Source organism: Myxocyprinus asiaticus, chromosome 1 (genome assembly GCF_019703515.2).
Source record: "Myxocyprinus asiaticus isolate MX2 ecotype Aquarium Trade chromosome 1, UBuf_Myxa_2, whole genome shotgun sequence".
NCBI lineage: Eukaryota > Metazoa > Chordata > Actinopteri > Cypriniformes > Catostomidae > Myxocyprinus > Myxocyprinus asiaticus.
Window position 1 is genome coordinate 43645675 of NC_059344.1, and position 18621 is coordinate 43664295.

Below are 18621 nucleotides of genomic sequence, written 5' to 3' on the forward strand. Positions count from 1 at the left end.
GGTTCACACCACCCAAACTAAATGAACTTTGGCATCATTTGAACTCGGGTGTGCACCAAAAGTGTGAAAGCACCCTTAGTTGGTGTAAATCTTTGTTAAAATTTAAAAGGGTCAAACTGACCCATAAGACCAAGGAAGGTTAATGAAAAGACTTCAAAATACATTTGGCCATCAGAGAAGTGTCTGCAGAACTGTGGATGAATTCTAAGACACAGTGGTGCCCATTTCTGTGTGGAGTATTCTCAGGGAGATGTGCCAGAGCATTGTGGGGTTATAAGCAGTGAGCCAAGCTGTCAGTTAATGGTTGACCTGCTTGTGGTGGCAATGGGAAGTGTCCAGACATGGAGTCCTTCCTGCTTTCTTCCTGTGGTCTCCACCTGTGGCAAAATGTGCTTATATACTGGCTTAGGTTGCTAAGTTGATGTGTGTTTATTGTGTGTGTTATCTTGCATTTACAGAGTCACAGGGTTTTCAAGGTCATGATGAAAAATAAACAATTCTCCATTGAACAAAATGTAAATTACTTAAAACCCCTTTTAATTGAGTTCAACCTAAAATTCAGACTCATCACACTGAATTTGGCAACAGTAGGTCAAAAGTTTTGCTGCTGAAACAGGTCTGTTCTTTCAGAAATCAGAACACTGCCAGCAGTGGTCAAATTTGGAAGTGTTGAACATATGGGCATGTGTGAGCTTGTTTCTGGGTTAAAGGGTTGCTTATGCAATGCGCTATCACTTTAATTAATGCAAAAATGTATGCAGGGGGATGCCACTTGTCAGTAATTTGGCTGACTTGGGTCAATTTCAAGGTACATGAACTTCCGAATGTTGATTTTCTGTGTGTTCGTTCATGTTGTAAAATTAGGCACTTTGTATAATTTCATACTACTTATAATGGTTATATATAACTAATAAAATGTCTTTTCACACTGCACTTAACCCTGGGTTATTGTCGTTCTAAACCCTGCTTTTAACCCCAGGTAAAACAACATTTTACACTTATATTTTAAAAATTGGTTTAGCGCTGCTTTTTACCCAGGGCTCAGAAACCTTGCTCCGGAGCAGGTTTAGCACTGCATTTGCGGGGTTAATGCCGCATTGCGATGCAAAAGCTGTACAGTTTGAAAGGATGTGGTGTTAGAATGTTTCAGTATATATATATATATATATATATATATATATATATATATATATATATATTTCCACAGAAGAGCAGCACAGAAGAGCAGCTCCATTGACAGGTTGCATGTGCGTCACGAGCTGTATTCGTCCAATCATTGTGATTGACACCTTAAATGTGCAACCCGGGGTTTGCGAATGTACATGAATACCAAGGATTAATTATTAACCCAGGATAAATGACCTGGGGTTAACGTTTTCAAGTGAGAAAAGCCCTAAAAAGTACAAAACCACTAGGGAGCACTGGAAGAGCTAAAACTAAATTTACTAAATCATGCTTTCTCTTTCATCTGTTTTTTGACCAACTGCAGGTTACTACTGTGGTTTGACAAATTTACACTTTTTAAATTTATCTTTGCATAAACAGAGGACATTTATAATTATTTAATTAGGCTAAATGTATGATTTTATACCCTGATTCCTGACATTATTTACTATGCATCATATAGTAAATAGCACCACATATGTATGTCTTAAAATCCAGTGTTTGGCTCATAACTTCAGCTAACTGATATTGTTCGGTCTTTAGTCCCAACCAATCAGGGATGAAGAGGCAAAATTAAAAAAGAATCTCTGACTCCAAGCAACGCAGATGTTATTTCAAGTTTAAAAATGAAGAGGCTGATATTATTGCAGAACAGCCTAAAGAAACTTTACCATGATGGGTATGATTACTGTCATGACATGGAGAAATAGAATGCCTGTTTTTGTCTGAAACACTTTCTGAACAACATGAACACACGGGAAGTTGGCATGTTGTTTCAGAGAGTCCTAGTACTCAAGGAGCATTATGCCAACTCACTAACAATCACCATCTCTCATCAGACATTTTTGTATTGGCTCTATCATGTTTATTTTCCCTTGAGGCGTGACCAGAAGCCCGTTGTGTCAGCAGCGTGGGAGACCCACTGCGTTCCACTTCACTTTAAAAACTCCCCTAAGCCCTTCCCCTCAGGGGAATCCTCGCTGCCATTTTAGAAGTCTGTTCCGCTACATTAAATGGTCGAGGGAAGTTTCTGTTGTCAGATTTTTAACCCCTCAATTTTGACAGAGGGAGCGAGCCTACTCAGATGTACGCTTCAGGCAGCTCCATATCCCACAACGCAACTTGAATGTGATATCACAGCACATATTGCGCTTAACCTACCCCACCCCCACACAGCTCTAATGCATGAAAGAATTGAAGGGAGGTTAAGCAGTTAGAAGAGATATATTGAGATTTAACAGTGTAATACTTGTTGCTACCTTAAACTGACACAGTCATAGCCTATGTGTTCATTGCAATTTTACCATTTTCATTTGTGTAAAACTTGAGTAATCCTTTCTATAAATTAATTCTAATAAAAAGTGAATTTATGCATGACAAAATTTGTGCATAAGCCTCTGAAATCACAACTAAACTTTACCTGAATCTGTTACTCTATCAATCTCTGAAGACTATGTCTTCTCAGGTGCAAAAATCACCAAATAATTCCACAAAATGAAATCAATCCTATTGCAAGAGTTATAAGGAGCTCCAAGTGACTAAGGGCTTAGGTCGTTCCATTTCATCCCACTGCACTGGCTCTCCCAGTAGTGGGCACTCGTGCAACGTATGCAGTGACGTACATCTGAATCCACAGGACTTAGTGAGGGTGGGGGGTAAAAATTTGTAGTGGAACGCAGCCCGGGTTCACATTCTGCATTGAAACCAGGGCTCCTGTTACATAAGCATGATTCGGAGGTTGCATTTTTTTCCCTCTAACATAACATTTTTACTCCACTGGGGGTTAGGTTTTGGGGTACAGTTTTTCAGTACGCATCCCTCTTTGCTGATTTACAGCCTGTACAGATAAAAACAACTCTGGATGGAGCTCACACATGCCCATACACCCAATGACACTTACCACTTTGGCCAGTGGGGGCAATGTTTTGAATTTAGGTAAGCACAGACCAATTTCAGCTAAAATCAACCTACCGTTCCTGATTTCACTGTAAAAGGAGTCTGGTCTGAACAAACTTATTTGGGGTTTTACTTTGGTAGCCTAGCCATTTTACTTGATATCATCACCTCTTTCAGTCGAGCAGGTGGTGTGTTAATTAGCACTCATAACCTCACTGAAGCCTGACGGACAGTGAGAAGGAGTGGATCACTGCCTGGGGAATTCTCAATACAGCTGCTGCTGCTGGTTATAGACTTATATGACTCTGTTTATTATTCAGTGAATAATACAAATACTAATGACAAGTGAACCGTAGTAGGAGTTTTTGATCTATTTAACATATTTAGAAATAAAACACACTTTCTTGTTTGTAGGCTATTGCATACTGTAGGCAATTTCTGCCCCTACTGAGTAATAGAATAGCTTGATTTAGCCATCCTCTACCCATCCTAGCATTTTTTTATATAAATGTTGTCTATTTAAATTTGTTTGTCTGTATTTAGACATAATCCAGTTTTTTATAATAGGCTTGCAAAAGTTTCAAGCCTCATAGAGAAAATAACATGGCTCATTTAACCCTTATGTTGTGTTCGCTTCATCAGGGGTGCCAGCAGAACTTGATCTCATAGTACACACAATAAACTGAATAAACGGTTGTGGACATGCGCCACCAACAACAACGCTAAATCAAGACTGAGATTCATCAAAGCGATAATTATCCAAAGCCATACATACACACTAGTGATGTCAACAACTCAAGTGCTGTTTGCAGTATTTTACATGGAATTAAATAATCTATTTTGATCATTCCACCCCTAATTCTCAAAACATAGCCTCCCTTTATGAAAATAATTATAGTCCTACCTATTTGAAGCTCATTCTGCAACTGCCTGTGACATCAAACTCTTTCAAAACAGCCTCCGCATCTACCAGAATATCGTGATGGATGTTCATCAGGGCAAGTCCACTCAGTCTTTTCAGTCAGTTTATTCCTGAGATAAGTTTTCAGGTGACGTAAACAGCACTCTGCAATTGCGGTGGATACAGGCATGGTTAAGAGAATCTTGATGATGGTGTTTATGTTTGGGTAGAAGTCTGCTTCTCAAAACAAGACAGATGTCACTAGACACAGGGTTATGCTTGATGTGCTCTCTCCATAGTTCAACCTCCACATCAGCAGCATCAGTGTTGGGCAGCAAAGCACCATACTCGTCCTTTATGTCTTGCCATAAACTGTCTGTCAACTGCAAAATTCTGTCAGGAAGCAGGTACTGGGCTTTAAGACGGGGCAGAGAAAGGCAAACTCGGTCTCTCACCTCTGTGGTCATGTGGTCGATAAATGGTAGAAAAATGTATTTCCTCCAGTACTCTTCTGGGCCTGTAGTGGGTGTGTTGGAGCATTGAGTTTGTTTTTGGGAGATGCGAGGCATTGATGGAGTGACCTCTACACTCACAGCCAGAGAACAGGCTTTCTCCCACATTTTACTATAGGTAGAATCATCCATTTTACTCTCAAGCACCATCGTGACATCCTCAGACATCTTGGTAGCCAGAGGCAATTCACAATTGGGGTTCTGTAACCCATTGATAAGTGGCGTTAGCAGGTGCAGCAACTCCTGAGCAATCACTAAACTAACTAACAAACAGTGTTAACTGGTGTGAGTGGTCTAATTTGGAAAGAATGGACTGGCTTCTTCCAGTGGCAATTTGCACAAACTCAGCAGCATGCAATTGTGCACTATAGTAGGCTTCTGTTACTATGTGCCACAGAACAATTTTCTTTGCATTGCTCCAGTCAGTCAGAGGCGTACTTCTCAAAATTGTGTCTCCAGAAGAAAAAAAGCATGCATGCTACACAAAAAAGTCTTGTGCTCTTGCCGTAATGCAGCGTGGAGTAGACACTTTCGTTGAAAATGTCCTCTGGGATTTTTTGCTATTTTCCACAGATGTCCCTGGTTGGTGCAGACCACCCTTGGCTAGGTTTAAATCTAGCTCCTATTGCTTTTAGTTTAACGGTGTCAGGTGCCGTTTTAAGGTCGTCTGCTCCTATTCTCCCTACAATCTCATCACCAACAGAGTCCGGTAGGCCTACCCATGCAGTCACTGAAGGCCTTCCTGGCTCTGTGAGACTCCGGTTAACAAGCAGGTCATTGGATGTCACTGCTAGGCTAGTTTCCCTCTCCTCTCTTGTGGTAGTTTCATCAGCAAGGCCACTTGCCCTGATTTCCCTCTCCTCTGTTGTGCTTTCATGTTCTTCTGATTTTTTTCTTTTGAAACGCCTGTAAAATTGTTGTCTGTTTCTGTTTTATTTTACATTCTTTTAGAGGCAAGGCTATTCCTGCTAAATTCAGTGTAACGTTGACCAAACTCAATATAACATATGATGTTGGCTACCAATTTGCTGCGGCATGCAGGAAAACTTGCGTGACATTACCGTAATGTCCGTACCGTAATGACCTAAAAGTCAGTGGGGTGTGTGGGTGAGGGTGTGTGTGCTCAGACATATGCACACCAGACACACCTATGTGTTCAGCAGCCTGTCCAACCATTAGATGAGCACATCTTTGAACATAACATAAATAAACACACACCCTTTGATTCTTTGACATCCCAGGCAACTTCTGAACCTTCCTTGACTCCATAGGAACAAAAGGACATTGGAACAATTATTATGAAAATGTGTTTTGGGAACATTTACATTCACTCATTCATACACACAAACACACATACACACACACACCCTTTGTAGTACACACTACACACACACACAACTTCTGAACTATGCTTGACCCCACAGGAACAAAGTAAAAATATTATAACAATGTGTTTTGGGAACTTTCAGATTCTCACAAAGAGTAAGAACAATGTTTACTAATATGTATAAGGTCAGGTCAATAAAGCCTACTATCAAAAAGTTTCAAAAAGGAGTACAACACCTGTTCTAATTATTATAAATCAAGCTAACAAAAAGATCTACAGTAATGCAATATGTAAGGAATAATTGACGATGGACCGTTGAATTGTTTAAAAATAATGCTCACCCAAGTTGGTAATGCGAGTTGCACTATTGCACATTATTTTTAAACAATTCAACGGGCCGGAGTCAATTATACCACGGTTACCACACCTTAAGACATCGTTCAGGGTTTTATCTCAAGACATTTTCTGGGTTTTCGTCTCTAAAACGCTCTTGTGAGTGGAACTACTTTCTTCCGCCACATATTCAGCGTCTTGCTTTAATACAGTCAAAACCTTTGTTGCTAATTCGAAAACGTTACATTAAAACTAGCAACGGAGACTTGTGCTGCTTTACTTGAGGACTTACTGGAGTAATAAGTTAGTGCGTTTGTGTGTGTGTGTGAGAGAGTTTGCGTTTGAGGGATCGAAAGAGAGAAACTCAGAAAATTAGAGAGATCCCTTCTGGGATTACCTTTTTTGTTGCAGCTCTCGTCAGAAGTAACATCGCTTCAAATTCAGCATATTCCCGTTATAAACCAAAACAACTTTTTTTTCATCCCCACTGAGATGCAGGAGTGCGCTGACATGATGACATGTTTTTCTCTCACAAGTATGTTTGGGCCTTAAATGTGTGCGTTACGCGTAAAATGTGTGTCCACGAGTGTGGGAGTGTATGTGAGAGAGAGAGGGGGAGCACGAGGGTTTTTACCACAGATATCTCAGATCATATAGAAACTGTTGTATTGATCAAGTGTATCTTGCTCTGATACAGCTCAAGCCTTCGTTGCTAATTCGAAAATGTCATGTTAGAACCAGCAACGGTGGTTTGCGCTGCTTCTCTCTCTCGCTCTCTCTCTCTCTCTCTCTCTGTGTGTGTGTGTGTGTGTGTGTGTGTGTGTGTGTGTGTGTGCGAAACGGGGGGGGGCGGTGCTTTCCACTTCAGCTATGTGAGGCTGATTAGGGCGAAATATATTGAAACATTAAAAGTTATTTCGGATAATATAAATTGTTGTATTGATCAAGTCGTGGAGGTGCGGCTCTATTTGTCGGTTGTGACTGGAGTCTCAGTGTGCGCGTGTATGTGTGTGTGTGTGTGTGTGTGTGTGTGTGTGTGTGTGTGTGTGTGTGTGTGTGTGTGTGTGTAATTGAAATAATTTGGTGAAGTGATATGGAACCGTTATGCGGTCAAGACCTGGAACAACTTTATAGCCGTGCGTTTACTTGAAAAATAATTGCACACCTTAGAATGTCCGTCAACCAATCAGAATCAAGCATTCAACAGACCCGTGGTATAATTAGTGAAAATATATTCATAATGAGAGATTTATATACATTTTAATGGGCCGCACATTTTTGACCAGGACCACCACAAGTGTGATGTAACAGGGTTTAGGATGGACAAGGAGGAGGTGGAAACCGGCTGAACAGTCAAAATAATGTTTAATGAAAACGTAAAAAGACATAAACATAAACACATACGGAAGCTGCGTGTGGCTCTCTCTCTCTCTCTCGAACTGCTGCATCTGGCTCGGCTTTATCCCTCTCCTCGGCTGATTAGCTTGATCGGCGGCCGGCCGTGCAGACGGCCCGGCCCCACCCTCCTCCTCGTCACATGTGACTTTCTGCCAAATAAAAGTAAAAAAAAAAAAAAAATCTGTTTAAACATAAAAAAAGTAGTGTGATTAACAGGACAGAAAATTGTATGGTATTTAATATAGTAAGAATATCCATAATAAAAAATAAAAAGCTTTTTTTTGCAAAAATTTAGTTGCATTAGCTCAGGCAATTTAGGCCTGTTGTCAATAAATTCCAAAAAGAGGTACAAACCCTGTTAAGGTTAAGACCTCCTTTTTACTAACCATTCAACATGATCACACTTTGAATTCAGCTCCAGGAAGTCAAAAGTTCAGCTGCTAAAATTTGTTTTGGGCTTACCAAAATTGGAGCCACTGCCCCCAGTGGCCAAAGCTGAAAGGTTTGTTGACCCTTCTCCAGGTGAAATGTCCACAGAGTGGTGCCAAAAGCAAGTTGTATTTTTAGTTGTAAACCCCAACCCTAAACCTAACATGTAATTACATGTGAATGATTACTTCCTGGTTTCCAAGGGACCAAAACCTGTCTCTCAGAGTGTATGTGATTACTTCCTTGTTTCCATGGGACCAGAACCCATGAGATTTTTCACACAACACTCAGTATGTATGGTCACAGGGAAAGGTGAACACATTTGAATTGATGCTAAAATGTCTGATGGGGGATGGGGCTTGTCAGTAATTCAGCTAAATGGGGTCAATTTTTGGGTACATGAACATTCTGAATCAATACGACATTTTTAAGTGCATAATCAGAAGCATAATAATGACTTACGTAGAAGATGTGTCCATGACAAAACCCTCTTCTCTGTTCATCCCTCACATGTAACCCGGGGTTGATGGCCTAAATCAATTCTAGCATCCCACTTCCACTCTCACTGACAGTCTGATATGGTTGTACTATGCCCCAGATCCAATTACCCTGCTGCTATTCTCTCTTACTCTTTTTAACACTCTATCCTCGATACACCTCGGTCAGAGGCAGATGGCTACTTTCCTTCTATAAGTGCCCATGACCCTGGTTAATGTAGCTCACCATGTACACACTCACACACAGGCAAGTAGGCTGTTTTCACTCTCTGCCTCTCTCTTTTGTTACTGCTTTTCTTTTGGATGGACACATCAAACTTGGAATCTGATGTGCTTCACTGGAGCTTTGTTTGCAATGAAGCAGGGTAATGCACAGAGAAAGTGAAATTGGTAATTTGGTGAGGTGGGAATGCAGCAAAAAGAGAATCAAATGTCAGTAATACTTACCAGGAGGGTCTTGCATTCAGCCTTCATAAGAACATAAGACAAATATATATGAGAAAGGCAATACATGTTTCAGAAACTGTTATTGCTGTCATAAATCAGACACTTGTGATCAAATGTTTCTTAAACGTTATAGTATTTCTGTACTATAATTTATATTGACTGCAGATATACTTGTGCGTAATTCAACTTCTCTTAATGGGCTCTTTAGCAGCTCCACTTTAAAAGGAACTGCAGCCTTTAATATTTTCTGCCCTAGTGGCTAGAATAACTTACAGTAATCATAATACATCATGTGTACATACTATGTACCGGTAATTCTTTTAAGGCCCCATGAAATGGCTTGACAAGCATTTTTACCTATGCTGACATTTCCTATTGAAACAGATAGCCTTTAGTTTGTCACAGCCATGAACCAAATTGAGAATAGATACTAAGGATGGCCGCAAAATATTTACATGCCCACAGCAGGCAATGTCCTTCATAAAGTCAATGGAGTGAGTAAGTCATCTTGTTGTACTCATGTTGCAGCCGAGTGGGCCTGACTCACTGAACATTCACTTGACTGTACGAGGAACTGAGAGCCTTTTTTCTTTCTATTTGTGCTGGTTCCTGCTAGCGGCTGGAGTTTGTTTTGTTGAATAACATTCCTTCGGGAGAGTTTGTGGATGAATCTGCACATTCTATGTGCTTATGCCTCCTATTTGCTGGAGTTTGTTTTGTGGAATATTTCTTGCAAGACATTGGAGTGATAAGGTCATGTGTTGCACTCATGTAACAGCCAAATGGGCTGGCTCACTGATCATTCGTTTGACTGCCCGAGGAAACTGAACGGCTTTTTTTTTTTTTTTTTTTGCTGGTTCTGCTAGCGGCTGGAGCTTGTTTTGTGGAGGAACACACCTTCGGGACAGTTATATGGATGAATCTACACGTTCTTTGTGTTTATTCCACCTATTGGCTGGAGTTTGTTTTATAGATTATTTTCTGTTGTGTAATTCCATCTCACAAAATTTTTATAGAAGTACCGGACTTGAGCGATCCGATGGCAAAGTTGTCGCGGGGGCTCTTGTAGGCATACATGGACTGTTTGAGTTTAGAGGGATGGACGCCAGTTGGCGCTGTCGTGCATGGGGTTAATGCACTTTTTTTTCTGGGGGAAGTGTGGGGTTTGAATGTTACACTAATGTTGGAATGTGGTCGTTATAAGTATTTTTGACACACAGTCTATTTTTTCTAATATGACAAAATGTCAAATGTTAATATGAGTGGATTGTCTCTCTCCACGTGGAATGTGAATGGGTTGGGGCACCCCATAAAAAGAAGGAAGGTTATTTCTTTTTTTAAACGTAAGAAATATGATATAGTGTTTCTTCAAGAAACGCATCTTTCCCCACAGGAAGCTGAAAGATTTGGGAAGATATGGGATGGGCATGTTTTCTTTAGTGCTGGCTCAAGTAAGAGCAGAGGAGTCATTACACTGATAAGTAAGCATCTACAATTCAAATGTCTCAAACACATTAAAGATAAATTAGGAAGAGTTATTATTGTTTTAGCCGAAATTCAGGGGCAAAGTTTGATTTTGGCTAATATTTACGCACCTAACACTGATGATCAGGGCTTTTTTAATAGATCTTGAAGGGATGTTGCAAGCCGCTGGCACCCTTCATGATATAATATTGAGAGGAGACTTAATCTTTTGATGGACTCAGTCCTTGATCATAGTGAAGCAAAAGTGTGTAAGCCCCCTAGAGCAACAGTGACGCTTCACAGGATGTGTAAAATCTTGGTCTTACAGATATTTGGAGACTTTTGAACCCATCTGGTAGGGACTATTAATTTTTTCATCAGTCAATTAGATTGATTCTAGAATAGATTTTATATATATATATATATATATATATATATATATGTATATATATATACATATACATATATAAGTCCCTCATTTCATCTGTTGTTGATTGCTCAATTGGAAACATCTTAGTCACAGATCACGCCCTAGTGAGTTTAGAGGTGTTGCCACATATGGAGAAAAATAAATCATATAGTTGGTGCTTTAATGTATCCCTTTTGCAAAATCTTGAATTTCAACAAATGTTAAAGGCCAAAATCAATGTTTATATGGAGACCAGCTGGTCCTCAGTATCCTCTGTGGGCGTGGCTTGGGAGGCACGGTTCTTAGAGGTCGGATCATACAGTATGCCTCATTCATCAAAAAATCCAAAGCACGAGAACTCGTGGAGTTGGAAGGGAATATTAAAAGTGCTAAGGCAGAGCTGAAGCGCCAAATGTCGTCTGATGGCCTCAGAGAATTGACCCGATTGAAATACATATATAACACTATTTTGTCACAGAAGGAGGAGTTTTGGCTATTCAGGGCAAGACAGTCATACTTTGAGTCAGGGGACAAAGCAGGAAAACTTCTGGCTAGATATCTTGATTTCTATAGCTCCACATCTTCGTCTACTGATGAAGATATTAGAAATTTTGTGGAACCATTAGAACTCCCTAAACTGATAACTGAGCAAAAAAATTCTCTTGATTCTGAGATAATCTTGGAGGAGCTTGGCAAGGTAATTCTTGCTTGGCAAGGCTCTGGGGCCAGACGGCTTTGCCACTGAATTTTTTAGATCTTGTGCTACAGAACTGGCTCCACATTTGTTAGAAGTTTATACAGAATCATTAAAGAATGGAAAGCTTCCGCCAACCGTGACACAAGCCCGGATCAGTCTGATTCTTAAAAAGGACAAATATCCAAGCGAGTGTAAGAGTTACCGTCCAATTTCCCTGATCCAGCTAGACGTAAAAATATTGTCAAAAATTATGGCTAACCGATTAAGTAAAGTTATGACAACTCTTATACGTATAGATCAGGTGGGGTTTATTTGGGGCCGCAGCTCTTCTGATGACATTAGGCGTTTCATCAATATCAAGTGGTCAGTGGCAAATGATCAGACTCCGGTCGCTGCCATCTCACTTGACGCCAAAAAGGCATTTGATATGGTAGAATGATATTATCTTTTTAAGGTTTTGGAAATATACAGGTTCAGGAATACTTTTATTGGATGGATTAAATTACTTTATAGACACCCGGTAGTGGAGGTACAAACAAATGGATTAATTTCAGATTATTTTGGCAGTGTTGCCCTCTTTCCCCCTTATTGTTCTGTCTTGCACTGTAACCATTAGCAGCCGCGATAATAAAGGAAGATGATTTTCCAGGGGTGGTGGCGGGAGGTAAGATTTTCTTTACACAGATGATATTTTATTATTCATCTCCGACCCCACTAGATCTATGCCTCGACTCCACAGAATTATTAATTCATTTTCTAAATTCTCAGGATACAGAGTCAATTGGTCTAAATCCGAAGCTTTGTCGCTGACAGCGTACTGCCCAGTAACGGCTTTTCAGCCAGGTGCCTTCCAGTGGCCCAAGCATGGCATTAAGTATTTGGGCATCTTATTCCCAGCAAATTTGTGTGAAACTAATTGCAATTTAAAAAGCCACAGGCGTGGGAAATTAAGCTTTAACTGCCATTTAAACCTGTGTGTGTCACCTTGTGTGTCTGTAACAAGGCCAAACATTCAAGGGTATATAAACTTTTGATCAAGGCCATTTGGGTGATTTCTGTTACCATTATGATTTAAAAAGGAGCCAAACAACTATGTGATAATAAATGGCTTCATATGATCACTATCCTTAAATAAAAGACAGTTTATTTGCATGATCAGTCATATTTTCAAAATCAATGCCAAAATTTCACAATTTCTGCAAGGGTATGCAAACTTTTGAGCACAACTGTAAATAACCATCTTAAGACAAATGCTTTTGTGAAACATCTTATGTGCCTAAGACTTTTGCATAGTACTGTACACTCAAAATTTTGTGGGATTAGTTTAACCCAATGTGTGTTCTGTTCTGTTTTTCCCTGCACTGGGATGCCAATTGCATTATTTTGAACCCAGCCAATTTTAGAGTGTTTATATAAAGTATATACACTCACCGTGCTCTTTATTAGGAACACCTGTACACCTACTTATTTGTGCGATTATCTAATCAGCCAATCTTGTGGCAGCAGTGCATCGTACAGGTCAGGAGCTTCAGTTAATGTTCACATCAACCATCAGAATGGAGAAAAATTTGATCTCAGTGATTTTGACCGTGGCGTGATTGTTGGTGCCAGACAGGCTGGTTTGAGTATTTCTGTAACTGCTGATCTCCTGGGATTTTCACATACACCAGTCTCTAGAGTTTACTTAGAATGTTGCCAAAAAAAATAAATAAAATAAAATAAAAAAAACAAAAAAAAATCCAGTGAGCGGCAGTTCTGCGAACAGAAATGCCTTGTTGATGAGAGAGGTCAACGGAGAATGGCCAGACTGGTTTGAGCTGACAGAAAGGCTACGGTAACTTAGATAAATTATGTGTATGGTAATATACTTTACTGTAAATGTAGTTATTATAATCAACAACTTTATATCAATATATTTTTGTATTTTCTATAATGATTCGGTCATTTGTAATACTTTGTGGGATTGTAGCTCATTCCCTCATTAAAGACGTTAAGTGCACAGTCTTGTATCTTTGTCTTTTTGTCAAATACTTTTTTTGCTTCAATTCAACGTTTCTAATGGTGTCATTCACCTCAGATAGTTGATTTGGTTCATGGCTTAAAAGTCTTTTATTTAATTATTTATGAAATCTCTATTGGAAAAAAAATCAGTTGGAAAAATACTTCCACAACAAAGACAGCTGAAAAAGTGGATGGGCACTGTTGAGCTCTATGAGGAGGATGGACATTGTCATTCTAGAGAGCATTTAATTGAACAAACCTTTAGACACACGCAAGATGAGTCGGTAAGATTTTGGTCCATTTTCCCGGATGCAAAAGACTATACATTTTAAATACATACTGTATCTGCTAAAAGTTTTTGTCAACTTTTAGAGTAAAGAAGTATGCAGATTTATTTCATGGGTCTTTAAAGGGTCCAAGGGAAGGTTATTTAACATGCATCAGGATTCTCATATATGATTGCTTAAAATAGACTTAACTGATAATGAAATATACTGTATCATAATCCAGCAACATTGTCAAAAATTAAAAGCTATGTTGGAAATATTATTAAAATCACTAGATGGCTTTTATATACCTATTGTCCTATTGTTCACTGTATTAATACGTGGTCTTTTCTTTCAGTTATGATGAATGTGTGGGACCAGGGACACAGTTTTATGTTCCTACAGATGATCCACCCCCCTACTCGCTCACAGACCCGTGTCGGGAGCAGGCTGCCCCACACAACTACAGAGAGATGGAGGTTCTGCCTGCTGGTGCTTCCTGGGTGTCAGCAAGTTGCTCTTCCCGATACTCAAACAGACTGCAGGATTGGAGGCACCAGCCAGTCGCCTCCATCTCTTTGTCAGCCTTACCTTTAGAAGAGGCGCCCCCATATGAGGCAGTAGTGAGTGAACAAAACCAGCCCCTCCCTCTGATGCCCCTGGATCTTCTCAAACACACTGCCGAGGACAGCAGTCCCCAGGACAGTGTTACCCACAGGATCTTGTAATACATGCCTCTCCAACACAAATGTGCATCACCTGTACCAAACCAGCTTTGAGATGGACTCCTTTGTTTGACAAGGGTCTCCCCCAGACAATGTTGATGCAATGGAAAAGACCCAGAGCCCAGAGCTGAAACAGACACCTGCAGAACCCCACAATCATCTCAGATATCAACCAACACAGATATGAGACACTGCATGTCCTGTTTTATCTAACACAAAGGGAGCCGCTTTGAGTGCACAGCACTGTGGACCAATTTGTTTAGATGTTTGTGTGTGTTTGTGTGTGCATGTGTGTGTGTGTGTGTGTCTTCACTTTACTTTGGCTTTTGCCTATGGTGTGATTAGATGCCAGTTTCTTCATTTACAAAAAGACTTATAGATGATTTAACCATTTCTTTTGCACCAGAGCTAAATTCAATAATCAAAATTTTGCCAAGCAAGCCGTCTGAGACTTAATCGATAAACGTTACATCAGTTCATAATAGTGATTTTTTTTTTTTTTTCATTTACATTTTAGGTGTAAAATGAGACCATTCTCTTCTTCATCATGAGAAAGAGAAAGTGCATGCACATAGGAGTATGTTCATTTACTACAAGACATTTCCTTTTAATCGTTAACCTTTTTTTTTCTTTTCTTTTTTCTTATTTTTAATCAAATTAAGGGTTCATCTAACTATTTACTTTTTGTAATGAGAAAACTTTTTTAAGATAATATTTAGTACATTTCATAGATTGCATAGAAGAGAAATTACCTTTAAAGCAATATAAATGACACCAGAAGATCAAATGCTTTTTAATCCATACTTTCATTAAACATCATTGCATTTCTTTACACCTTTACATCTAGATCACTGTGATTTCTTGGTAACACTTTACAATAAGGTTGTATTCATTAACATTACAGTACTTAACAACATTAGTTAACAAGAACTAACAATGAACAATACTTTTACAGCATTTATTAATCTTAGTTAATGTTAATTACAACATGTGCTTATACATTTTTAAAATTAAAAGTTGTACATGTTAATGCATTATGACCTAATATGAACTAAATTCTATTTTCATAAATTAGCATTAACCAAGATTAAAAAAAAATTTACTCACAGCATTTACTTCTGTTAACAAATAGAACCTTATTGCAAAGTGTTACCTACTTCTTTATATTTCCTTCTATTGCAGACACTACTGTTTTCTGAAAGTCTCCTGGCAATGCTTATTTTCAGTACATTTTAAGAACCTATTATGAGAAACAGCAGATGTGAGAGATAAGTGTGATATCCATGCATACAACAAAACTAAAATAGTTGGAAAGGGCTTTAGCAGACATGTAGCCAAAGGGTGTTAAAAGTTAATTTTACATTATTCTTCTAAACCAGCACTGTGTGTACATTATAAAATAAGAGCTAAGACTAGTTAGTAGCTCAGCTGCAAATTAGTTGTAGCAGTGATGTCAATATAAAATGAAACAATAGATAATCCTTGCTAGACATGCTCTGAACATGCTTCATTTACAAATAGACTTGTAGATGATTTAACCATTTCTTTTGCGCCAGAGCTAAATTCAACAATCAAAATTTTGCCAAGCAAGCCGTCTGAGACTTAATCAATAAACGTTACATCAGTTCATAATAGCATTTTTATTTTTATTTTTTTTTTTTTTTTTTTTTTCATTTTAGGTGTAAAATGAGATGGTGTAAAAGATCATACTTGCTGGACATGCTCTGAACATGCTTCCAAAATATTAATGTATCAGATTTGTTCCTAAAATGTGTGCCTGTTTTTGTTAAAAAGCCCACTTCATTCATTGTACCGCAATGGCTTCCATACACTTGCATGTTTCTGAGAGAAACAATGTGCCTATTAATCACCATGACTGTTAGATTACAGAACACTGTAGAAATCGTAGAAGAAAGTTTCATTCTGCTTATTCCAGTTGACATGGGTCCCTGTAGGACTGTCATCAGATATTTAGGTCTTATTCTTTTATTTTAATGTTACAAATAACACAAATATATATGGTACAAAAAGACAAATAAATTATGAAGTATATACATAAATAAAAAATTTGCCCAAAAATGACAATGTATGACACAATTCAACTTTTTCATCACTTTCCCTCCACTGCACAAACAATATACTTATAAAAAAGAAGGATCTGAAAGGGTTTTTTAAACTGAATTTGATGCATGAATGCATTCTTGTGTTTTGAAAAGCAGCTCAAAAGAGAAATCAATTTTAAATGGTCCATTATTATTTATTTAGAGTAGTCTGAATGGATGTCAACTTTGAACACCCATATTTGAGCATTTCTGACTTCAGCCAATGTTTAGAAGATTTTACTCATCACTAATGAAGAAAGGCAAATGAATCACATAAAGGGACCTCGCAAGTAGCATTAAGGGGTCTTTTTGAAGATGTCTAGCTTTACCATGTGCGTATATGAATTTGTAGAGGCAGGAGCAGTGTTGGTCAACACATTAGGCTTAGATGAAGAAACGCTCCATTTTCTATCCTTAGTAGCCACTACACTGTAATACTACTACTGTGTCTGTAAACCCTCATGTTTTAGTTAGTTGGTATGTCACACTTTTTAGCACAAGACTGTCGAAATGATGTGTGCATAATCATAAAATTAAAATGTAAACAATTCAATTCCCACTGGTTTCTTTATTTTCTGTCAATTTTATGGAATTGTGTATTTTAACTTAAGATATCTGATGTTCCAGAAAATCATTTTGAGTTGGATTCAAACTATTTCACCAGTTTCAGTTTCATTAGACTATATTATGCAGACCTTTAGTTCTTCAGGATATATGGATATTGTTTTATACCACAAACAAGCACATTGGCATTAAAGTCCATAGTAAATGTTGACTTATATGTAATGAATTTACATCTCAAATGTGTTATTTCTCTGTCACAATGTTGTGTTAAGCTGTCTGAAGTGATTATATTGTTAGAGCTGCAGATGTTGATGTATGTTTTGTATTAGAATCTTAAGTCCTTTACCACTGGAGTAAAGAAGAAAACAAGACTTCTCTCGAGACTTCGATCTCTGAATGCTTACTGGTAGTATTTGAAACAATTTAGAGTAATAGCACATTTTGCATAGCAATTAAAGATCATTTTGTTGTACATAGTCCTGTTGGTAAGTTTTTAGAGTATGATGAGCCAGTTGAGTAAAAAATGTAGATTGTACACTAAAGGCTTCCAAATGGACAGAATATTTCCTGAGGCAGTTTACCCATTGACCCCTATCATTCATAATGCATGACGAGTCTCTTGCCTGTTTACATGGTGGGCTCACAGAAAGCATCCTGAACAGATGGCCTGTGCCATAGCTCTCCCCTTAATTAGCCTCTTGTCCAAGAGCTCCTCTTCTATTAAACCATTCCAGAGGAATGTTAATTTCATGCTAACTCCATCAGACATACTAAGTACTGAACTTTTTAGGTAATTTTAAACATGCATGGCTATTGTCACTGAGGTTACATGTAATTAATTCAGATTTGACCATTTACTGTTACAGGTGCAGATAAGGTCAATTAAATATTTTAACTTACCCCTTTTACTTAAGATTAGTTTATGTTACTTATAGTTCAAAAGGCCCAGAACTGAATTCACATGAACACATTAATTGAAACACAGACTGTGCCTGATCACAGTCTTGTGTCTGAAAGCGAGCAAATCTCTCCAGCACATTCCAACATCTTGTGGAAAGCTTTTCCATTAGAGTGAAGGCTGTTTAGGAGGACTAACTCCTTTTTTATGTCAATGGTTTTTAAATTAAATGCTCAACAAGCACATATGGCTATAGTCCTTGGATGTCATTGTTTTGGTCATCTTGAGTCTGCACACTTTCCCCACTTTTCAAAAGAAAATAAACATTAAAGGGATAGTTCACCCCAAAATGAAAATGTTCTCATCAATTACTTACCCTCATGACATCCCAGATGAATATCTCAGCTCATACAATGCAAGTGAATGGTGACCAAAATATTGAAGCTCCAAAAAGGACATAAAGGCAGCACAAAAGTAATCCATCAGCATCCCGTGGTTTAATCATGTCCAATCGGTTTTAGGTGAGAACAGATGAAAAGATATAACTAATTTTTACTGTACATCTTGCCATTGCAGTCTCTAGGCACAACC

At 38.5% G+C, this 18621-nt stretch overlaps 1 protein-coding gene across 1 annotated transcript in view; it reads left to right on the forward strand.

The window, feature by feature from the left end:
• Positions 1-17358, forward strand: part of LOC127446184 (protein BEAN1-like) — a 95235-nt gene extending 77877 nt beyond the window's left edge. The window contains exon 6 of the mRNA XM_051706910.1: positions 14100-17358. Within this exon, the coding sequence (XP_051562870.1) occupies positions 14100-14469 (370 nt within the window). The 3' untranslated portion in view covers positions 14470-17358. The remainder of the gene's footprint in view (positions 1-14099) is intronic.
• Positions 17359-18621: the final 1263 nt, after the last annotated feature.